Here is a 25,405-nt window from a genome sequence, read left to right on the forward strand (position 1 = left end):
CTGTAGTTTAAGGTCGTATGTAGGATACCAGTGCACAGTGATCGGAAAAGGCAATTTGATGAACTTAATTCGTTTGTGCTTAAACGGTTGATGTTAGCCAAAGACAATGTTCAAAAGAATTGTCCACAAAAATATAACGGGAATGTTAATAAGAAAATTGTTTGATCATGGCCTACTACCATAAAAATAAAAAAATTAACTTTTGATACAGCGAAAATACATGAATAGTTTCTTTAGTAAAGTTGTAGAACTTTTAAAAATATGAAACTTTGCAAAAGATATTAACTTTCTATGACGTCTATTTATTGAAATACAAAGCATTGTCGCTGTCAACCCCCTCGAATTTAGTTTTTCTAGCATAAATTTTTAAATATTGTTTTTTTTTAAGAACATAATGTTCTAGACAAATATGACCAACATAAAAATACAGGTTTCTTTTGAAGACAGCATGTTGCTACAATCGCTCTATCCTACGTTAGATCGTCTTTTCATTAAATAATTTCCCAGTTTTAAATGCATATAGGGGAGAGAGAGGCAAACCGGTGCACATCATCAAATACTTTTTTCAAAGCTTAGACCTTGTACTATAAGATAGTTAAACTTTGATACTTGACAATTCAAAAATGAATGGGTAGAGTGATGTTTTAGGTATGTATGTTTCTGGGGTTTTCTATACAAAAATGCACCAACTACCTGATTAATGAACGATAATTTGTGAATTTATGAAACACATAACTCGCAACACTTTCAAAATTAGTGAGAACACTTTTTAGCTATATATATAGCTAGATGTCTCAGTTGACACTAACTTAGTGAAAATCGGTTCTGCCATCTCTGAGAAAAGTGAGTGAGTCCAAGTAGTCTTGTGAATATTTTACTTTTCATAGCTGGATTTCACATTTTTAAACACCACAGGCAAAGTAAAAAATTAGTTTGTTCAAATTGGTTGCGTGGTTTCTGAGCTATTGATGTTTCGTGATTTTTACATTTTGATACATAACCTCTAAACTAAAAATCCGATTACAATAAAGGGCAAATAGACCTTTCATTTACAATTAATTTCATTGAAATCGGTCCAGCCATCTCTGAGAAAATCGAGTGAGATTGGGAGAGCGTTACACACACACATACAGAAAATGCTCAGCTCGTCGAACTGAGTCGAGTGATATACGACATTCGGCCCTTTGGAGCACTTTTATACCTTTAGTTTTTCAGTGATTGCTATACCTTTCTAGGAAAAAGGCAAAACATGTTATATTTACTGTGATCTTCCAGTCACTACCATGTTTTAACAACGTATTTTTGCTGTTGGATTCACAACCGACAATAGTTTTATCATGAAAAACTATGTCAGTGACTTCTGAATGTATGGGGAAAAGATACATAACGACCCCCATATTTCATGGTATGAATGGCAAAAACAATGTTTTTCATTGTTTTGAACAATGATATTTGATGTTAAATTAATGTATTAAGGCTGATACAAATTTCGAATTTTTTTTATGTCCAAGGTTATCAAAGTTAGCAAAGGGGGTGGCAAAAAATAAATAATACCGAGACGAAAAAAAACTATATAACTTTGATCAAAGTTTTTGTGCAAGTTATGACGTTTGTAACTTGCACTCAAATAAATGTTAAAAAATAACACTTAATTATTATTATTATTTATTTCGCTTGTCTTTCGACGACACTCTCGCTGTCAGTGGACTTGTTTGTTGCTAAACTAAGCATTTAAGCTGTCGGAAAACCAATAAAATGAACAAAACGGTTTGAGTTTTTTTATTCCCCTTCCAATATTCAAGATTTTCAAAGGGGGGGGGGGGGGGGTGACGTAAAATGAAAATAAAATTCGTAACGGCCTTACGATAAAAAAAACATGATTAAATAAGGGTATAATAATGTACAATAGCTGCAATTTTCAAGGTTGTTTAAAGATTGAATTATCCTGATACAACTAAAGAAAGTGACTATTTTACGCTTCATACTATGTTACTAATATTTTACGCTAAATAATGTTTTCCCCTGAAGAAGGCCACCAAAACGACCGAAACGTCGGGCAATTGGACTAGATTGTCGTGTACTTCCTTCAAAAAGACTGAAGTAGCCAAAAGACAGAACAACCCTTGCATAATCATAACCAGTCGTTAATATAAAAATAAAGCTAATATTAACCTAAGTTTTCAACCTTTAGTCATATTTGTGCGTCCTGAAACATTCTGTTGATTCAATTACAAAATTCTTATTTATTTTGAAGATCTACCATTACCATTAATACTGTTTAATTATTTATGATTTTTAAGATCTTAAGAAGCCGTTTTCCAAGAGGAGGACTGTCGAATAAGTTAACAAATTGAATTTGTTATTAATCGGGATTTTTGATTTGTCGGGGTCAGATTTGGACATTTTACATGCCACAACCATTTTCAAATTAAAATTAGTTATATTTTACAATTTCAAAAAAGTATGTTTTCTTCTAGTTTTTAAAAAACATTTAAAGCTTTGATTTTGCATTTCAATCCGAAGTGTGCCAATAGTACTATTCAAAGCCTTTCTAGGTGTAAATATTTACAATTTACTTCAATTTGGTAATTTGATGGATTTTGAGAAAAGTGATGAAAACTGTAATGAAAACCCTAACAACTGAATTCGTACGGTGCTAGCCTAATAAATCAGCCGTCGTATGTTCGAATCTCGGATCGGAAGAGACTGTAGGTGTCAGTTGTATCGTAAGGCTAACCGTGCAATTATCCTGTACACTATGCAGTTGGCCGCGAGGACTGGGTACAATAAACTGAAGGCCCATTTCCGAATCAAAATGTAGTACCAAGACTTTGTTTAAACTAAAACCATACAGATCTTTTGTGACGAACTCTGTTTCAGTAGAAGAGTTTAAACTTTTTTTCCTGATTCCTCCATGATCGGACAGTTCTTAATGTTTAAGTGATCTTTTGTAATTTTATTGAAAAAAATTAGATTTTTGAAAATGAATTTCAATTTTGCTTTTAACTATTTACCAAAAAAAATTGGAGTGTATTTTTTTTTTTGAACAGACAAAGCTATTATCTTTAGCTTTGCCGAAGACGTCGCACCGATCAAACAAACCGTTTTGGCTCTATAAATATTTCTAACCATCAATACCTTCCTAAAATAGTATTATTCAATAGCTTCTCAAAAATGAGGCATGTTCCAAAAAAATAAACCAATAGCACAAAATGGCATCTTCTACCCATAGAAACATCTATGCAAAGTTTCAGCCAAATAAACATAGTCGATTAAATTGGTTGCCCGTTTTTTGTGGAATTGCACAGTAGTAGCATTAAGTAAATTATTGATTGGATTCACACCTAATGCAATAAAAAACACAATTATAGAGAAACAAACGGTAACCTATATTCCAGAGATACCGCACATGTACCTATATTTAAACTGACGTTGCGTTCCACAACATTAGCGCAAATTTCATGCTCAATTTCAGAAGCGTGAAATCACTCAATCAACTCCGACTGAAAACCCCGTTCAATATGATTATCATCGAATCATTCGTTCGGCTTGTCTTGTCCACGGGCTGGATGGACCTTTGGAGTACATACTCATTCGACTCAACTCACCGATATTAATTTCTCCCAGGCGAAAATGAATATGTATGATAGACAGACGGTCAGTCAGTCAGTCAGTCTGCACGGTACAAAAGCGAGACGATGATCCGTAGCTGATGATAATGATTATCCTATTTGCCAGACCGGGGATGTTCTCTTTACGGGTCGTAACAGCTCACATGCGACCAGACCGGCAAAGATATCAAGCAAACCCGAGCTTGTGTATATGCCTGATATCACAAACGATTAACATTTCACCGCAAAAAGCCACAAACGGCCTACCAGAGGATATGCGAGAACAACACTGGAAGCCCCCATAATCATGTGGTTAAAATTCAATTCAATTAATGTTTATAAGGTCGACCTGACTCCGATCGCACACAAACACAAACGCCGCAGCATAGGCTGGCGTTGATGAGTTAACGCAAGAGTTGGGGGGCGGAAAACCAATCGAGGAAAGCAGGCATAAATATGCACAAAGGGAGTGTTGATTGGGATATTCGGAAGTGCCTCAGTGCTTGACGTCGGCCATGGCTTCACACCAATTGCCAATCATTTGGGCTCTCTGAGGTGGACCTAATGAGGTGGGAGGAATCGGATTGCTCCAGCAGATTATCTAGCAAAAGATGTGCTCGAACAGAAGCAGCACCTGAAAATCAATTGAACACCACTAAATTAGAAGTTCCTTTGTGATGTTGTGGTAGCGTTACCTATACTTGTATGATAATGTTATCGTACCACCCGGTTCATTAAAGCTAAACTAATCAGTCGGCTAGCATCAGTGGCCACATTCAACAGCTTGCTAGAGAATGTCCTGCTACTTCAACTGCGAATGGTTATTAAGCCTGTCGAGACGATTTTCGTCGAATTGCTGTGATCAGTAGTGGGAGCTCAACTATGGTTGCACAACAACCCGCCAACCCGCACCGGCCGTATCAATCGAGCCCAGGGTGAAGGGAAGAAATCCGAATAATTATGATTATGTGACCTAGCGTGTGTGCGGTCGGTCGGAATAAAAGGATCCGCTCGGTTTGCTCCGGTGTGCGGAAAAAAACGGGACGAAAAACCGGACAGAGTATTAACCGGTGACACGCACGGCCTCTAATGCGTGTGGATACCAATTTTGTCAATTTATTATGCTACTAATTAAGGCTTAATTATTGTGTCGACTAGCTCCGAACTAGCAGTCGACCCGTACTCGATTGTGACGGCAAGTGATAAGTATGTGCTAGATGGTGTCTTTCCGCACGAGATTATAGTTGCAATAATAAAGCGTTATCTGTATGGTGTATGGTATAACGTGAGCGTTTTGCATTTTTTTTACATAAATAAGTAGATTAACCAAGAAGGGCGCTTTAAAATAATTTTCAGAATTTTATTCTTTATCTTCTGAAACGTTTTCTTCCTTGTAAAAAATAAATAGTTTGACCAGATCGGTACGGCATAAAGAATTGCTGGTCTTTTCAAGTATTTACTTCACCAATTTGAAATAACCTTTTTCATCTTGATAACTTGGTTATTGTTTAGCTTAAAAAAGAAGCTCTGGGCTTAGGAAGAAATATGATCAATTGAATTTTAGAAGCATTGGGAGAAATTTCCCATTTTTGCAAGTAGGAAGTGGAAATATCCCCGGCCGAAATGTTAGATTTTTTGTAGTGGAAAGAATGGATTTTTTTGTCTAAATTTTGGTGTCACTTAATTTCCCACTCATAGTATGTTTTGTTCAATCAGTCTGACAGTCAACAGTTATATAATTAATCCACAATTGAACCCCACTCGTCACTATCATTTTAATTCACCACCAGGCGGCCAGAAGTTGTGGATTTTAATTAACCACAGTTTCAAACCTAGGCGGCTAATTTCGACCGCCTGAACTGAAGCGCTCCTGAGGGCGCAAATCGAAACACTGCCCGAAATAGCGTAAATTACGCGCAAATTTACCGCCATCACTAATTAGAAGCTCATATTCGTATGTGTGTGTGTTTGTACAAGCTCATTTAGTGCCAGCAGAGTCTGCTTGCAACAAATCTATTTAGGCAGAGTTCAATCGGCGCCAGCCTGTCAATCGGGCCACCAATTAATGTCGCGAAACGCGTGTCACTTTAACCGAATTACCGCACATTCAGTTCACGGATTCAGCCGCGGCCGAATCCTGGTTGGGGAGGCCAGTTCCGGTCTCAGTGAAGCGCATTTGTTTCAGCATTCTTTCTCGGAAGAAAATACGACAAGTTTGAAGCTCGAAACCAACAATACCCTGGTGAGCTATTGAGTGGAGCCTTTTTTTCGCCCGTCCCATGACGCATGTAAGCCTCTGGAAATCTGGGCAGATTAGTTTCTTCGAACAACCCGAACAACTAGACCGCAGAAATTGAATTATTCACCCTTTTGTCCTTTTTGGCAGTACTTGTCTCCGAGTGCAAAGAGTAAGTTCGAATGCTTTATGACTTCTTGTTATTTTTAGGCCTAGAACTGAACGCAGTAAACAACAATGTTAGCAATTCGGGTTGTGGTTTACCCTTTCTCCTAGGATGGCATACATTATTGATCCTAGCGGTTGGAATTTTCCGAATCGGGAAGGTTTTCCTTTTGCTGGCTCAATTTATCAAACAATAAATTTGATTAGTAACCAATTAAATTTGAACAAGCAGGTCCAACCCGGTCCCAATCTTGGCCTCGGTATGGGGACGGTTATTCGAAAGCAGGATGCTCTCCACACGAGAAGAGACTAACGATTATTCCTACAATGTTTTGGATTATTGCCTATTCGACCGGATTCAGATGCACGCAGATTCCCGAACGGCCCTAGGTGCGTGCGAATGTCCAGTTCACCTCCGGTTGGCGATGTGGTGTGACCCGGGTGCTCATATTTTGTTTATTACGGTTATAATTTTATACTCTCGGACCGTACGTGTAGTGCGGGCAGTTATTGGCACCCTCCAGGTTGTCGTTTGGCAGCAGCGCTATCACCCAGTCGTATACAATATGTGCATCCGTCGTCCACCCGTTCCTGTTACCCTCCTGTCGGTCGGTCTGTCCGTCTGTCTGTCTGTCTGTCTATCGATATCTAGAGTGTAGTTCGCTCTTTGCAGTTGGCTAGAAGCAGAGGCACAATAGTGTTGGAAGTGTTGTTTCCCGAAAAAGCAGAACCGTTACGGAAATTGACCAACATTCCGATAGCGATTGCTGTTGCCGCAATATCACACTACTGAACAGCACGGAACATCGCCGAACGCCTTGCTCCAATTTATGCATTCGATGCCGGAAGGATATTATCAATATTTCGATGAAATTTTATTGGAATACGTTTTGAATAAATTTGTACTGGTTTGCATTTTAATGTTCTGTGGCATACATCAGAGTCCGGCGCAATCGTCCTTGTACAATCTGAAGGAGGGTTGGGATTTGTGCAGCGGAGATGTGACATCCGTGTTAGCCACCTCCGGAGTTCCGGAATTCACGGCTAGTGGCTGCTCCCGAGTGCCAGCTTTGACACATTGCATTAGTTGAATCCCTAGCAAGGGTTTGGATTATAATTATTGTATCATGTCACGGTGAAATGGAGCAACTTCCGGTGGAGGACACTGCTAAGCGAGCTATAAGTAATTCTTCTAAGGTTTTTTGTTTTGTAAAATTTAGTTAAACACGATTTGGAAAAACATGAACCAGTACAAGCATTTTGACCAAACAAATAAATGACATTCATTTAGACCGAAATTTGAAACAACAGTTACAAAAATTTTTTTACGGTGGATAGTGAAAATAATTTGATTGTTCCCAAATAGTAATTTCAGTTGGAAATAATGCTTAGAACAATAACCAAATATTCTATTTTCAACCCATTCGAGCTGTTTTTCAGAACTACTTCTTTAACCCTCTAGTACCCAGTGCCGCCTTTAGACGGTCATCAGTTACACTTCTGAAAAGCTTTAATCAATACTTGAGAAATGTTTATAAAGATTCACAATGATTTTTACGAAGTCCGTCTGAAAATTAACTTGGGCACTAGAGGGTTAATTTATTTAGTTCTTAAACAGTAAATTTTGGGAAACACATCAACCCGCTTCTAAGATTCTTATAGCATATTTTACTGGCGTATTGTTGAGTAATAACTTTACGATTCTTGTCGTTAAGCGTTCATCAGTTTTCCAATGTTCATGGATTTGACCTGACGTTTCTATTTTTTCTTGATTTTTACCTTGATTCGCTAGTGGAATTACCTATGCTCTTGAGTCTATTCCGAAAGTGTTAGCGTATCTTGTCAGCTAGTTAGGCTGCAATTCAATTTTCCAGTTCACCATTGTACAACTTAAGTTGAAAAGAATAACCACCGTGTCAAATAAATGTTGTGTGAACAAAAAAAAGAGAATAACCAAATAAACTAGTAATCTATCCTCATCGAGGTTAAAAATTTTCAAAGCTTTTGCATTAAAGTGAAAAACAGCCTCCACAAACGTTAATGTTACCATGACAATGAAATATTTCACTATATTTCACTATCATGCAATGTTCATTCTCTCATCCTTCACCGAAATTAGATTGCAGTGAATACAGCCACGGACGGACTCACGTAAGTGAGAAAAACATCACAAGTGACCTCTGCTGTGAGATCTGGGTTATTATGATTCTCATTTTCCTAAAGTGAATACGAAAAAAGTGACGTTTCGCGTGGAAATATTTCACTACCATTTTTAACGGTGAAATCATTTCACGAAGATAGATAAGTCTTAAAAATCGATTGATTTGTGAGCTAATGATGAAATATATTGGATCTATTTTTCAGTAACAAGACGAATCAGAAACAGATCAATTTTCTAATTTTCAACGAAAACTTATTGCAAGAAGTAAATGGCAAAAATGATATTGCGGTTGATGAAAGTAAATTGACTCAGACTTCAAATGTCTTGGAAAAGCATAAAACTTTGAGATCTGATGTTATCTCGAAAAAAAAACGAAAAAAACGAGTTTCAAAGACTTAGAATTTTTTGAGATGGGAAATTCAATTCACTTGCCCTATTCTCATTTTTACTTCACTGACAACCTCACTTCACGGAGCTAATTTTTGTCACCTCACTTTAGATAGAATCGGAGTATGCCTTAAAAAGTGAAGTGAGCATGATAGTGAAATATATTTCACCGTGGAGTGACTCCCGTAATAAGGAGCAGTATTTGTAGAAGAGAATATGAAGTCATCCGTTAGTAGCAGTGAAGAAGTGTTCATTTGATTTTCACCGTTTCAAATTTTCTGAAAATGTAATACTATAAAATTTAGCTGTGTGAACGGTAATTTTGTAAAGTCGATTTGTGTACCTACTGTACAGCGCACACTCTGTTTCCTGTTGATCCATTATTTATTTACAGTTAGAAGCGAATTTTACTTTTTTCATTTTTGCATATTTTGCATACGCATATCCAGCTTTCCACGAGCGGTAATGGCGGACAGTGCACGCAGCTCATTTTGACGTTTCCTGTAGGTCGGGTAGTTTTCAATCGCAGTAACGGAGTGAAAAACATTAAAAACTTGCAACGTAGAAAAGCAACTTTCATAAACAGTTTTGTTTATTTTGATCCACGCATGCGTACGACGAAATTAAAAGAAAAAAACGCCCATTATTTTTCAAAGTTGCTACGCTATGCTACGACGTTATTATATTTTCTACTCTGTTAGGAGCCGATCCTAAACCACGTGGTCATAAAAAGGGGGACGGGGGTGGTTGTCAAAAGATCACGCACGGGAATGGGGGGGGGTCAACGAAATGACCACGTGGTCTTTATTCCTGACTTATAATTCATTGTTGCCACCAAGTCAAGAATGAAGCATTTGCATTATAGAAATATAGAATGTACTAGAAAGTTTAATAATAAAAATGTAAAAATTTAAGTAAATTTTTGGCATTTGAGAAATGAAAAGACGCAAGGGGGTGGGGGGTTGGCCACCACGGGGGGGGGGGGGAACCGATGGGTATAAAAAGTGATCAAAACATAACCACGTGGTTGAGGAACGGCTCCTTACTGCGATTGAAAATGATCTGACCTACAGAAAACGTTAAAGTGGGCTGCGTGTACTGTCCGCCATTACCACTCGTGGAAGGCTGGATTCACTTTGTTTGGTAAAGTTGTAGCACATTGTATAAGAAACAACTTTGTCAAAGACACCATACTTGTATCTACCTGAATTAATGGACTTTTGTGGAATTTTCTACAGGTTGCCACTACGATTCTTTTTTTTTTTCAATATAACATTTAGTACAGATTTACTACAATTTTTCATTGTTCTACTATGTTGTTTGCTATAGCGAAACAAACAACTTCGTCAAACAAATTTCATTTTTATCTTCCATATTTCTTTGGTTATTGACGATTATTCATGTAATTTGACTAACATATATCTACAAGTTGTTTCTTTTAAAATATGCTACAACTTTTCCGAACAAAGTGGATATTTATATACCAAAAAAAAGAAAAGTTAAATTCGAATCCGGATTCGGGTTAATCAAGAAATTGCCACGTCTATAACATAGAGGCTGATTATTGTAACAACTTTGTTGAAAACACTACGACTCAAAATTTTTTTTTTTTTAGCTTAAAATAATTTCGATCACGTTTTTGCAGGTTTGGATATAGTACGCAGCACTGTGAAACTGGTATTGGTGGTGGCAAAAATCTCTTTGGAAGACAAGTAAAAGTAAAAAAGTTAATTTTCAAGTATTTTTTCATGTGACGTACTTAACTTCAATCTCCACCTCCTTTTTTTGTCACATATCGTTAAAATTTTCTCAGCTCCTTGTCCTCTCTATATGCTAACGTATTGTATGCATGCTTCCTATCTTCGTCAGCGCTTAAAAACGTTAGGTGATAGCAAATATCTTAAAATAACAATATAGTTCACTCTCGAATTTCCCATATATTCCGGTGAAGACAGACAGGGAACACCCCCTCTTGTGGTGAAAAAGGTAACTAAACTCATTGCACAGTGGTACAGTAAGGCAATTTAGGCGGACATAGGCTTTTCGTTGCGATTTTGGTTTGCGGTTTAAAGCCATAGTTTTTGTAAAAAGTTGTTTCTTATACATAGTCCTCGATTCATGTGCGAATGAAAATTAGGGTGGTCCTAAAATCAACGAAATAAAACATTCTTTGGCAAACTTGTAGACCAACTAATTCTAAGTAACTTTGTAAAAAACTTTTTTGTAGACATGAAATTTGGTTTCCAAAAACAGTCTTTTCGCTCTATTTTTTCAATTCAAATTAAAAACAAAGTTTTCTTCGGTAACTTTATCAAAAATACGCCAATTTTGACGAAAAAACATTGTCGATATATTATACAGATGAAGAGTTTCCACTATTTCTATTTTAAAAATAGGCCCTTTTGATATATTGATGTCTCCGTTTAGGGCAAACATAAATAATATTTTTGGTATCATTTGATAGAACAAATATTGTATAAATATTGTGAAGAAATACCGAAAGTTGCTTAAAATTAGTTGATCTACAACTGTTCCGATGAATGTATACATTTATTTATGCAAATAAAAAGTTAGTTTTTTCATTTAGTCGATTTCAGGACCACCCTAATTTCCATTTGCACATAAAAAATAGACTAAATATAAGAAACAAGTTCTTAGAAAAAATTTTTACTCTAAAACCACAAAATCGCATCGAAAAACTCGTGTCCGCCTACATTGCCTTACTGTACCACTGTGCATTGTTGTTGAATTTCTGTGAGCGTGTGACATTCTCACACACGAAACTGAATTTACTCAATTTTAGATTTAGTTGACTCAATTTCATACTTTCACAGAAAAAAATATGTTGCAGATTTCGTGCGTATATTGTTTGTATGTAAAACTAACGCCATTCCGGGAGTTAAATATTGATAATATAATAGATGTAGCTTATCGAGGCACGAAGAAGAAATATTCAAATAATCAGGCCACGACGTGTAAATGGTAAACTAATCCCAAGTTGCTATATACGTGGTTCCCTGTGTAACTTCACTAGCTCAGATCCATCACGGGAAGCAACTACGAAATGTGCGGCCGTCAAGCTCAAGCTCAATAATCAGGCCACGAAGTGTACAATTAAATGAATATTTCAATTACCTCGTGAAAAAGATAAAAGGAGAAACCGCACAGTGGTTGTCAATAGTCGTATATGGTTGTTGTGCAACTTTTAGCTTAGATAACACTTGAATGTTCTATCAATTTAACAATTTAAGTATGGATACATATCATGTTGTAATTGGTTTAAAAGCTTTATTATATTATATATAAAAGATATTCAACAAAACAAACATAATTAGTGATAACAACTGTTATGCAAAACCTATTATTTAATGTTTAGTTTTCTTCGTTTTGAAAGTATTTTTTGTTTTTTTTTTTATCCCTCCGAATTTTTTGCTCTCGAGTTTTAATCTTCGTATTCATCACTTGCAGCTTTGCTTTAACCAGCATATTTATGTATTTACTAGCTGACCCGGCAAACTTCGTCCCGCCTATTTTTGTGTTTAATTCAATAATTTTCAACATTCCAAATTCATTGATTTCTTGCGATTTGTTTATATCGTTTGAAATTATTGGTTTTATCGGAATGACAACATCCTCGACTTTTGCCTTTAGTACATCACCTCTATTCCGAAAACACTCATATCGGGTGGTATTCAGTTATTTTCGTTGTTTTCCAGAAACTGAAAGTGGTCATCTTCGAATGCAATATGGTGTCCAGGGTCAATGCTTGGCTTCTTTACATTATTTCGATTACGGAAATATTCATATGCAGTAGTATTCGGCTGTTTCCCTGAAGTTGCCATCTTACAATTCAAAATGGTGTCTGAGGTCAATTTTTAGCTCCATGCATCATTCTGGTTGAAGTAACTCTCATATTGGGTAGTATTTGGTCCCTTTAGGCTATTTTTTTTGGAGACAATTTCTGGCCCCTGAGCGTCATTCTGGTTAAAGAAACACCAATAATAGGTGTTATTTAGTCATTTTCGGCTGTTCTACAGAAACCGGAAGTCACCATCTTAGAATTCAAAATGTTGTCTGTGGTCGATTCTAGCTCCTGTGTATCATTCTGGTATCGAAACATCTCATATTGGATGGAAATCGGCCGGTTGAAGAAATACCCATATTGGATGTTATTTGGTTATTTTCGGCAGTTTCCCATTCACCGGAAGTCGTCATTTTACAATTCATAATGTTATCTGAGGTCGATTTGTAGCTTCAGTGCATCATAACAATCCCGGAAATACCCATAATGAGTGTTATTTGGTCTTTTGCCACTGTTGTTTCGGAACCGGAAGTCGCCATATTGGATTTCAAAATGGCATTTGGAGACAATTTCTGGCCTCTGAGCATCATTCTGGTTAAAGAAACACCCATATTTGGTTGTATTTGGGTCATTTTCGGCAGTTTTCCAGTCACCAAAAGTCGCCATTTTACTACTCAAAATGTTGTCTGAGGTCGATTTGTGGTTTCAGTGCATCATCACGATTTCGGAAATACCCATATTGGATGGTATTTGGTCATATCTCGCTGTTTCTCGGAAACCGGAAGTCGCCATCTTGGATTTCAAAATGGTATTCAGAGACAATTTCTGGCCTCTGAGCGTCATTCTAGTTAAAGAAACATCCATATTGGTGGTATTTGGTCATTTTCCTCTTTTTTCCAATCACTGGAAGTCGCCATCTTACAATTCAAAATTTTGTCTGATTTTTCAAAAACCGGAAGTCGCCATCTTGGATTTCAAACTGGCATTTCGAGACAATTTCTGGCCTCTGAGCGTCATTCTGGTTAAAAAAAAACACCCATATTAGGTGGTATTTGGTCATTTTCGGCAGTTTCCCAGTCACCGGAAGTCGCCATTTTACAACTCAAAATATTGTCGGAGGTCGACAAACGTACAAACCGTGGAACACCACCCATGGATTGCCTTATGCATAGGTGAACTTTATTATTATTAAATATTCGGCCGAGTTCACTTCACAATAAAATGTGAATTTTTTTCAGTGTACCCATCAGGGTAATATTATTGTCAAAAGTTACTCTATTTCGCATGTCGTGTAGAACAAAAACAGAAGTGGCGCACCTAGCGGTCGAAAAGGTGACTAACGCTTCTGTCATTTTCAATTTGTCTTCATAATTTCACGTAAGTGAACTATATTGGTATTTAATATATTTGGTGATAGTGACGCTGTTTGCCTTCACTTTTAGTAGAAAATCAATTTTTTTAGAGCCTTTCAGCTCTATCAAAATCAATGCATCTGCGTTCGAGTAGCTTTCATGTGCCCCAACAGGTGCTTGAAAATAAAACAAATGATTTACAATTGAAAGCGAAGGTTAACAGCGTCACTATCGCCTGACGATTTTCATTGAAAATGACTTTATCAGACCCTGCTTGATACTTCAAACGCGATTTCTTCGAGATTCAGTTCTTTGATGTCCGTTATCAAAGTTGATATACTTTTTATAGATAACATTTTAACTCGGGAAATTTCGATTAAAAATTATTAAGAAATAGTGAAAAATGCCGAAAAAATTTTAAATGCAATTTTAGACGTTTGAAGCACAGATTTTTTGGAAGAAAAACGTACAGGAAAAGAAAAGAAAAACATATTCAAATGACCGCTCAGAAAAACCCCAAACTAAATTTTTATTTTTGGATTTCGAGATGTCAGTTGACCTGCTTTATCGTATTCTCTCTTTTTTCAGATGAAAGAATTTTTTCCCACTTTTTTTCACGGCACGATTACACTGGTCGACAAAAGCGAAAAAATGCTGCCCCGAAGCTCGAAATAGCTGCCCTAGAAAGATTATATCTTTTTAACCATTCCTGTGAATTTTCTCTGTAAAAATCAGTTTTATTTTCAAACCCTTATTCAACGAGTCGGTTGAGTTTCCAAAACCTATCTATCTTTTTCTATTTTTATATAATAACTATACTTTCTTCTACAGTCTTTCGTTTTTTTTTTCAGTTGCATCGTAATGCATCAAAATTAAATAATATCATAGGTGCTCCCAGAGTTAAAACATTGAACATTTTTCAAATAATGTTGACGAAATTTTTTATGAAAAATGGGATGGGGTTTCCTCATGCAAGCTAACACATTTCGGAAATACCTTATAAAATATCTTGAATCGTTCGTTTCACTACATGTTACTTTTTATTCACCGCATATCCCCCAATTCTAAGTTTAAAACCATTAAAATTTAATTACACTGCTGTTTTCCACACCACTAGTTTTTCCTCCAGCCTTCGTTTACTATTCTACGATGATGACACTGGAATACTTTTCACAAATTCCAGTGCGTACGAGTATTGTAATAGTTTGAACTCTGTATAGTTATATAAGATAAATCAATCAAAAATCGAAAGTATAACACGTCGTGGAATCAAGGTTTTTTGAGTTTTTTTTTCTCTTTTCAGCTCAACTGCGTGTGTCAAGCTGTGCTTCATTTTTGCCAGCACTATCAGAGGAGATAGTTTATATTTAAAGGATGTGTTTTTAGTTGAGAAGTAATGTGCTTTTATTGGTTCTGTCAGTATTAATATGCCGCGTTTAACTAAACAAAAAAGGGATTTTCACTCAGTTTCATTCAGCGCTTCAATTTTTTTAAATAGCAGGTGGTATAAAGAATATTGTCAATTAATACTACATGAAAGAATGCCATTGAACATCGTAATTCTTTCATCTTTTCTATGTTCATCACATACGAATGTAAAGATGTAGTAGTGTCAACGATCATGCTGAATACGAAGGCTTGTTTCACCTTAAAAAGTTTTGGGCCAATAGACCATCGCACGGGGATGTCACGCATCTGTCTTTAACAATTAGTGGCTTCTTTGTCTATCTATGGGCGAAGCATGATTTTAATAGATTATTTTGAGATTATTATTTAAATTGTGACCAAATTCTCTTCAAACGTTGTATATGAGGTGCCAGTCTACTAAGATCTCTCAGCTAAGAACTATTACGCACAGGATTGTTTCACAAGAAAAAGCACGAAGTCCAAAACGTAAACAAATGTATCAAAAAAGTGAATTTAAAAAGATTCAGTGTGATGGTCTATTTCATTACAAAAACAATTTTATGCCATTCTAGTTGTTGAGTGACCTCTAATCACCAAATTTCATATATCATCATAAGCTTTGATGGAGTCAATCCAGTCAACTGAATAAAAAAAACTCGAGTAGTTTAGGTTCGATTGTACTGACAAACATTATACTGATAATTGTAGCTGCCAAAATCAGCAAAACCAACATGTTTACAGACTCACACGAACAGAGAACTACCGTTCATGAGAATATCACTGGATCAGCTTGCTTCAATTATCATTTTTGACTATGCATCAAAATAAAACCAGATGCCGCATATCGGGGCCGGCCGCCCAAAACATTTCGCTGACGTCACGCTGTCATTGGATTGCGGCTGTGACGACCTTGAAAGCAATACTACTCCTCTTATCCGATTAACCGGGTAGAACAGCTAAACGGCGTTTTCCGAAATCGTCACATGTGCTCCCCTGCTGCTTGCCTGCTGCCAATAGATGGTAGGCCGAAAGCAATCGTCCATCGATACTGAGCATTCACTATCTTAAACGGTTATATTTGTTCCCGATAAAGTACGTTATGCATGGTGCGAACGTTACGTGGTCCAGTTCATAAATTAAAATATTGCTCAATACCGTGTTTGGCCTTGAAATTTTCAAACATCATGAAACTTTGTGAGCAATATATTAATTTTTATTTCCTGGTCGAAGTAACTACCACGCACGGTTACCACCAACGACGTCCAGTAGTCCACCGAAACGACGATATCAAGCGAGACAATTTTACTCGTCGCCCGGTCATCTGTTGGTCGCCGCTTCTGCTATTGGATCTCCCCGGGGACCACCTTTAGCATATCGTCGCTGCCCCACGGCGGCGTGCGGCTCGTAATTCTCAACCGGTTGAGTTCCGTCGTACGATTATGCACTGACTGCTCGCTGGTTGGTTACCGTTCTACTCCTTAGTTTTGCCCAAAGCCACCGTTCGTGCAATGAATGCGCTAGCTAAGGGCGTCGAAAACTTCCCTACTAGGCTGCGTCCGACAGAGGTGTTAAACGCAAAATGCAAAATGGTTGAATAACATTTTACAACTCCGAATTGGTGGTCAAGTAAAATCGATTGACTTGCTGCTTAGTTGATAATAATTTACCGTAACTAAGCATGTCGAAATATTGTTTCAAATTCATATTTGTTCGTTTTCTCTTTCTTCACTTGACAGCTTGGGTATCGGAAGGGCCCACTTTGAAAAGCAGCCGCCAAGCAACCTGCGAAAGTCCAACTTCTTCCACTTCGTTGTGGCGTTGTATGATCGAGCCGGACAACCGATCGAAATCGAACGGACGGCGTTTATCGGTTTCATCGAAAAGGATCAGGTAAGCAGTTCGTAGTTAGTAACCAATTTACTACCAGTAGGTACGATTCTAACCACAACTAATTTACTCATAATTACAGGAATCTGATGGCCAAAAGACTAACAACGGCATCCAGTACCGGCTGCAGCTGTTATACACTAACGGTAAGTAAAATGCTAATCATAGCCGAATCGTATAGTGGCAAAGGACACACATCCTGATTTTACAAGCTGGGAAAATTGTCAAGCATTCCCGAGTAATGTACTCGGACCAGCTGGTGTGGGTAAAGTTTTAATTATCAGCAGTTTGTCCTGCATAATTTATGCAAATAAGAAGCTTCGCTTCGTTCTTCGATAGGACCAGGTAACTTCCAGGCTCCGAACCATTTAATTAGCATATGCCGCGCTTGGTTTGCTCTATGGTGTGAATACTTAAATGCGGTACTTGTAAAGAAGATACACACTGAACACGAACAATGAGCGAAGTCAACAATATGAGGGAAAAAATGTGCGATATGTTGTAGCAATTCCAAGTGCAAGTGCATAATCATTTGTGCTGTTCCGATTTGCATATCATTAATCAGTTCTAGTAACATGTCCTACTTAAAGTTGGTGTCCTTCTCATACGTACTTTACTCTTTAAAAAGTTCACGCTGAACAATGTTCTGCGAAATGTTGTGATAAATTCTGTAAATAATCCTTCTCATTCTCTGTGATTACGGTGCAAACAGTCCAGCAGGCAACTTGCCAGAGGGGATTCTTTTGTTCGGACTCCTCCTAGCCACCGATATTAGACAACAATAAAAGCGTATACTGCAGGCACCCATATGGAAAAGATAAACAAATTTTATAATAAATCAGCCGAAAACAATTACCCCGTTCCTTGCGAACCCTTTTGTTACCACAAAGCTCTCGAACCGGATGAAAATTTTCAAAAAGGTGTCCAGCCGATTTTCTTTCATTGTTCACCTTTCCCATCGGGAAAAGTGGTGGTCAAGAAGGTAAGGCCGAAAAATTTTCCCCATTCCTTACTGTGCTAATCCAGTTGTGCTTGTGCAAAGCGAAAAAAGTTGCTTCTAATTGCATAGTAGACCTAAACGTCTTATATTCATAACAGTTTGTAAGAGCATAAAAATACCGTCATAAACTACAATCAATTTTACATTAAAAACTGAAATTAGAAGTAAGAAAAATCTTCTATTTTTTTTCAAATAAAACTTGGGAAAGAACAGTAGAGCAAAATCATTTCAAATCCATTTTTGATTTGAATGAAACTTTGCACACGTATTTGGCTTAGCAAACTAAGCATTTTTCACAGGTAGAGAGATTTTTTACACCCATGAGTTACATTCTAAAAGGGTGTATGCCTTTTGGCATAACTTTTATTCGAAACATTGTAGCCCAGAAACCGTTGGTTGTATAGAAAAACTGTCTGAGTATGAGTTGTAGGGAATTAAAAATGCACCATAAAAAAAATATACACTGTACAAAAAAAATTTTTTTGATAAAAAAAAATTAAAAATAAACATTAAATTTCAATTTAAAAAAAAAAAGAGTTGATTTTTTTTTATTTTTTTTTAAGAAAATTGACGTTAATACGCGACTTCTAAAAAAATTCCAGGATGGAGAAATGAAAAATACTTTTTTTATGGTAGATTACTTTTTTTTTTGAAAATTCTAATTCAAACATTTTTCAAAATATTTGTATTCTGATGATTTTAAAAGATGCAGAGAGTCATTTTGAATTAAAAAGCTCTTGGTAGTAAACATTTTAAAGGCATTGGTTTTCGAGTTATTTCTAATTTAAGCTCGAAAAATTATAACTATTTAGGAAAATACACGTTTTTCTTAATTTGTCCATGGTTCTCCAGCAAAAACCATACGTTCATTGGAATGCTTGATCAAAAATATACAGTTCATTCTTTGACAACAAAACGATTGGGCGAACGGTTCTCAAGAAAAGAGTTAGATGTTCTAAGTGATATAAATATATATAAGAATCAAATATTTATTTTCGAGTTTGATTATCTTAGGAACATATTTTTGTATGACATAGATACTTTACAGAACTAGTTTCACCTTATATTTTATATACATCATAAGTAAATGATTCGTCATCTTTTGAAAACAGCTTCGTTTGTATCTTATTTTCTGAAATCGGAACAAAAGAGTAATACTTTTGTGTGGCATCTATTGTTATAGATTTTTTGAAAATTTTGCTCCATTCTGTTACTCCTTGTTAATATTCTTCATATGATACCCAACTACCTGACATTTTTGATGAATTTTTATTACTTTCCTGATTAGACCAATCATACAATTCTTTTGCGCTTGTAATGGGATGTTCATGTTCTTTAGCTAAACTTGCATTTCCTGCCATTCGTTTTAATATGCCACCAATTGCATCGCATGGGCCTTTGCCATGAGAAGTCGCAAAAAATGCCACTCTGCATCGACGTTATGTTTTGTTTTGAACTTGCAAAGACTTGCAAAGTTTTTCCTTTTTTTATATTGTGAGGCAGCTCGATCAGACATTAATATCGCTTTTTTCAACTCTATTGTTGTTTTCAAAAAACTCATTAATTTGGCAATGAACACCTGAACCGCAACAGTATCATGATGGAGTACTTCCGATATTATGATGAAACTGGTATTCTTAAGTGTTCCAGATTCTGAATAGTAAACAACGAAGGGATGAATGGTGGCTTGACTATCATTCCAATAACTACACGAATCACAGATTGAGAAAGACGTATTAAAATGAGCTTGACTGTTCAATATTTTAAATTTTGCAATAACGTTTTCGTTAAATTTGCGTAAGCTTGATGAGCACCGATGATCAGGGAAGCGTTTACAGCATTTGGGCTTGGTGTATTCCATTTTCACTTTATTCATCTTCACAAAATACAAACTGTTACTAACACATCTGGAGTAGTGCAATCGTATTTATATACGAAAACAGAGATTATAGGTAACGCAGTAGTTATTGGTTGCGTACTTTACAAACAGTTATTATTAGTAAACAAGTAGGTAGTGTTGCACGACAAACATATCTTATATATAAAATAAAGTTACATATATGTGCGACCGGCCATAACTTTACAACGGAGCGTCTGATTTGAGCTGGCTTTGTTTTGTTGTGTTCGTCTTCATCCAAGGCAAATTGTTACGGCGAGAAAACTAATAAAATTTAGAGGAAAATGGTGGAATTCACAAAAATAGAATTTCCATACAACGAAGAAATGAGATCGCAAAAGGCGCAATGAACAACAATAGTATGACAGCAATTTAAAATAGGTGACTCTCGGCAGTTATTTTGTGATCATCCTTAAAAAGCTACCACCGAAAATTAAATACAAATAGAATCACGCTCGACTGGTGGCTACCGTCACGGTGATCGGTTCAACTATCTAAACATAAAAAAATGCAGCTCTGTCTGTCTGTCTGATCCAACAACTGGAAACGACTAAACCGATCGGCGTGAAATTTTGTGTACAGGGGTTTTATGGGCCGAGAAAGGTGACTAAGATAGTTCGGGATCACTTCCTTTTCTGGAAGGGAGGGGTTCCATAGAAATGAAACTCAAATTTCTGCACATCTCGAGAACTAACAAATAAAATGGAAGCAAATTCTACAGGTGAATATTTTCAGGGGTTACAAATATGTCCATAATAGTTTAACATACCTCCTTCTTCTGGAAGGGTGAAGTTTCCTATAAATGAAACTAAAATTTTTTCACATCTCCAAAACTAATCGAGTAAATGGAACCAAATTTAGCATGTGGAGGTTTTTGGGGGCTAAAAATATTTTAATGGTGTTTCAACACCGCTCTTTTTTCTCGATACGAGGGCTCTCATACAAATCAAACATAAACTTCTATGGTGGTTTGATACTCCTCCGTACTCTGGAAGGGGAGGCAGGTCTCCCATAAAACAGCCTACAATGATCGGGTCGATGCACAGGAGTCAAAACTCGACTCCATACGCCATTTATAAATTTAAGGTGAAAACTTCCGGTTTCTAATATGGGTATTTCCGGAATCGCAATGGTGCTCTGAAGCTACAATTCGACCTCAGACAACATTTTGAATTGTAAGATGGCAACTTCCGGTTTTTGAAAAACACCCGAAATAACCAAATACAACCCAATATGGGTGTTTCTTAAACCAGAATGACGCCCAGGGGCCAGAATTTGTCTCCAAATTCCATTTTGATATCCAATATAGCGACTCCCGGATTCGGAAAAACTGCCGAAAAAGACCGGATATTGCTTAATACAGTCATACCTCGATATAAGGCAACTTTATTTTTATTTTCGTTATGTTATATCGAGTTACGTTATATCGAAACAAAATTTTTTTCATAAATTTATGCAAGAATGTTAATGGTTACTCAAAAATGCGCGAAACCCATTTTCCGTCACCTATCAGTATTTTTAAACCTTTCTTATGCTCATTTAGAAATATTTTCAGAAGCAAAAATAATTTTTTTATAATTGATACACAGGTTACTCAAAGATGCGCGAAAACCTTTTTCCCATCACCTATCAGTATTTTTTAACCTTTCTTATGCCCATTTAGAGAAAATTTCAACAAGCAAAGACTGTGAATTGTTACTGAAGGATGCGTGAAAACCTATTTTCCATTACCTATTAGTATTTTTAAACCTTTCTTATGCCCATTAAGGGCAATTTTCCCATTAGTTTCATTAATTTTAAAACTTACTACAAACATTTTTTCGAAGCTAATAATACCCCAAAAACAGCTGCTGTATCATTTATTTTCAATTCCAATACATTTTCAAAGTTACGTTATATCGAGGTAAAAGTTACGTTATATCGAGTAACGTTATATCGAGGTTGCCTTATATCGAGGTTGCCTTATATCGAGGTATGACTGTATAAATATTTTCGTAATCGAGATGATGCATAGAAGCCAAGCATTGACCCTGGACACTATTTAGAATTCAAAGATGACTACTTTTAGTTTCTGGAAAACAACAAAATTACTGAACACCACCCAATATGGGTATTTGCGGAATCAGATTGATGCCAGAAAAACAGCTGAAAATGATCGAATACCACTCAATATGAATATTTTCAGAATAGAAGCCAAAAGTCGAGGATGTTGTCATTCCGATAAAACCAATCATTTTTAACGATTTGCCTTTTGACTTTGATCATATCCTATGGCTGATTTGACGTGCATTTTTAGACTATAAACAAATCGCAAAGAATCAATGAATTTGGAATGTTGAAAATTATTAAATTAAACACAAAAATGGGCGAGACGAAGTTTGCCGGGTCAGCTAGTTTTTTTATAAAACATTCGACAAGGGGGAACGTGTAGGTAGGCTAAGGTTTAGCGCTTGAGTTATTTATCCAATCGTTTTGTTGTCAAAGAATGAATTGTATATTTTTGATCAAGCATTCCAATGAACGTATGGTTTTTGCTGGAGAACCATGGACAAATTAAGAAAAACGTGTATTTTCCGAAATAATAATAATTTTTCGAGCTTAAATTAAAAATAACTCGAAAACCAATGCCTTTAGAATGAATACTACCAAGAGCTTTTTGATTCAAAATGACTGTCTGCATCTTTTAAAATCATCAGAATACAAATATTTTGAAAAATGTTTGAACTAGAATTTTCATAAAAAAATTTATCTACCACAAAAAAAATATTTTTCATTTCTCCATCCTGAACTTTTTTTTAAAGTTGCATATTAACGTCAAGTTTCTTTAAAAAATTAAAAAAAAATCAACTCTTTTTTTTTTTAAATGAAATTTAATGTTTATTTTTAATTTTTTTTTTGGTCAAAAAAAAATTTTTTTATACAGTGTATATTTTTTTTATGGTGCATTTTTAATTCCCTACAACTCATACTCAGACAGTTTTTCTGAACAACCAAAGGTTTCTGGGCTACAACGCTTCGAATAAAACCTATACCAAAAGGCATACGCCCTTTTAGAAAGTAACTCATGGGTGTAAAAAATCTCTCCATCTGTGAAAAATGCTCAGTTTGCTAAGCCAAATACGTGTGCAAAGTTTCATTCAAATCAAAAATGATCGATATTCGACCATCGGTCATTTGGCGCGATCTTGCTCAGTAGTGTGTTTACTGTGCGTATTGTTTTTACTGTCTGGATAAAATTTTAGGACTTTGCTGCAGTGAAAACCCAAAATATTATCATCTTTGGATGAATATGGAGCTTTTATATGTATTTAGAGAAAAAAAAAACGCAATTGAAGGAACTTCGAATGAACACGACAGAATAAATCGGCTATACAACATTTGATGGCCAGAGAGAAGAGAAAAGAACACAGGAAATTAAAATTAAATAAGATGAAACGTCAAATGTTCAATGCTTGGAGCTCAAATATAACATTCAACGAAAAAGGCTCAAACAGCTTATTTGTAATTTACCTAATCTAATATGGGTAAGCCAAACTGTTACTGACTTTTGTTAGGATATACAAAGGGAAAGAACTAAAAATATTACGTTTAATAGAATCAGGAATTTACAATTCAATGGTGCTAAAGTTTTACCGTCAAATATATATATAGTAAAATAACGTAAAATACAATAATCGTCGATTATTTAAAAAAAATAAGAAAACCTTGATAAAACATGCCGATAGAAGTACAAAATAGTTAAGTTTAGGCAAGATATGAAGTCCACAAGTACAAGCTGCGTGCGATATTTCGGAACTAAATAATCATGCTGCAATAGTTATTTTCAAAAAGCAATTTTTTGATGAACCTCCGTTAAATCGTTTCCTTTTAAAACGATATGATGTTTTCCAATGATTTGACCCGTTAAAGTCACCTTTTTCTTGATTACTGTAAATAGCTGGTCGCTTCCGAAAACTGCTTCAAGCTCCTTCCACTATGTCGCGGTGTAATAAAGGCATTGTCTCCGAGATTTTAGGCTTTAGTGAAACAATTGTTGTTTGGGGCCCTATTGATATCCCGTACAACGACGCCAAACTGGATTTTTTAGGGGCATTCTTGTGAGGTGGTAAGCATTTTTTACCAAAACTCTGGAAATTTTTCCGTCGCGAAGGAGTTTCTACTGAATTTAGAATACTCTCTTGTTCTTACATCTGTCCTAAAAACATTCACTATTCAGTGTTGCTAAATATGTTAGGACCGTGTTTCAGCAGAGTTGAATATAGCGGTTTAAAATTCAATCCAGATTATCGATTATTAAAAAATGGGAAATGCAAATTTTTCTTTATTAATTATTACCAAATGATCATTACGCTGTAAATATATAGGTGTAAATATATTTCACTACCTTTCATAGCTGAAATTTTTAAGTTTTTAACGTAGAAAACGCAAAAAAATAATATTAATAGAGTCGAAAAACAAATGAAAAGTGTCCGTTATAGAGTAGGTGAGCCAGTTATGGCAAGTGCACCAGTTACGGTCATATCACATAAGCGCAATTGTACCAGTTATGGCACCAATCCATTCAAACTCCATAGGCCATGACTGGTTCATGCCATACTTGGTACATTCTTTAGGTATTGCCATAACTAATACACTTCCCCTATAGTGTTCCCAAAAAAATGATAAACTTATATGAGACTTAACTATGATATATCAATAGTTGTTGTTTTGCTCCTTTCTGCGACTTAAAAAATTAATTGAAATAAGTTATTACAACATCACTGCAGGGCTTGCACAGATGTGTCGCTTCTTTCTACAACCATTCACCGCATAAAGTCATCCAAACAGATCATCCACACGTTTACGTATCTACCACAACCAGGAACATGGTGTATTTACGTTTGTAAAATGGTCTGTAAAACGGGAAATGTCGCTTATCTTCATTAGCAAACGCATAAAGAATGTATGATGAAAATCGAAGAAAAACAGCAGTAAAAAAACCGATATTGCAATTCATACACGCGACATTTTTCTGCACTTTCAGTACAGCGTATGATAGGGTGTCGAATATCTTCTTATATATAAAATAAAGTTACATATATATGCGACCGCCCATAACTTTACAACGGAGCGTCTGATTTGAGCTGGCTTTGTTTTGTTGTGTTCGTCTTCATCCAAGGCAAATTGTTACGGCGAGAAAACTAGGAAAATTTAAAGGAAAATGGTGGAATTCACGAAAATAGAATTTCCATACAACGAAGAAATGAGATCGCAGAAGGCGCAATGAACAACAATAATATGACAGCAATTTAAATCCCTTCCACTTCTGGATGGGAGGGCTTTTGTACAAATCAAACATAAATTTTCTATTGTGATTTGATCCTCCGTACTCTGGAAGGGGAGGCAGGTCTCCCATACAAGCTAAACAGATATTTCAACCAGGTTTTCCTGAAAACAGCCTACAATGATCGGGTTGCACAGGTGTCAAAACTCGACTCCATACGCCATTTATAAATTGAGG

At 36.0% G+C, this 25,405-nt stretch overlaps 1 protein-coding gene across 10 annotated transcripts in view; it reads left to right on the forward strand.

The window, feature by feature from the left end:
* The window catches only part of LOC129723111 (transcription factor collier), a 148,134-nt gene that overhangs the window by 10,813 nt on the left and 111,916 nt on the right, over window positions 1-25,405 (forward strand). For all 10 annotated transcript variants that reach the window (XM_055677081.1, XM_055677082.1, XM_055677085.1 and 7 more), the window contains exons 2-3: window positions 16,858-17,011; window positions 17,091-17,154. In XM_055677081.1, coding sequence (XP_055533056.1) covers window positions 16,858-17,011; window positions 17,091-17,154 — 218 coding nt within the window. The remainder of the gene's footprint in view (window positions 1-16,857; window positions 17,012-17,090; window positions 17,155-25,405) is intronic.

This window comes from Wyeomyia smithii, chromosome 2 (genome assembly GCF_029784165.1).
Source record: "Wyeomyia smithii strain HCP4-BCI-WySm-NY-G18 chromosome 2, ASM2978416v1, whole genome shotgun sequence".
Classification (NCBI taxonomy): Eukaryota; Metazoa; Arthropoda; class Insecta; order Diptera; family Culicidae; genus Wyeomyia; species Wyeomyia smithii.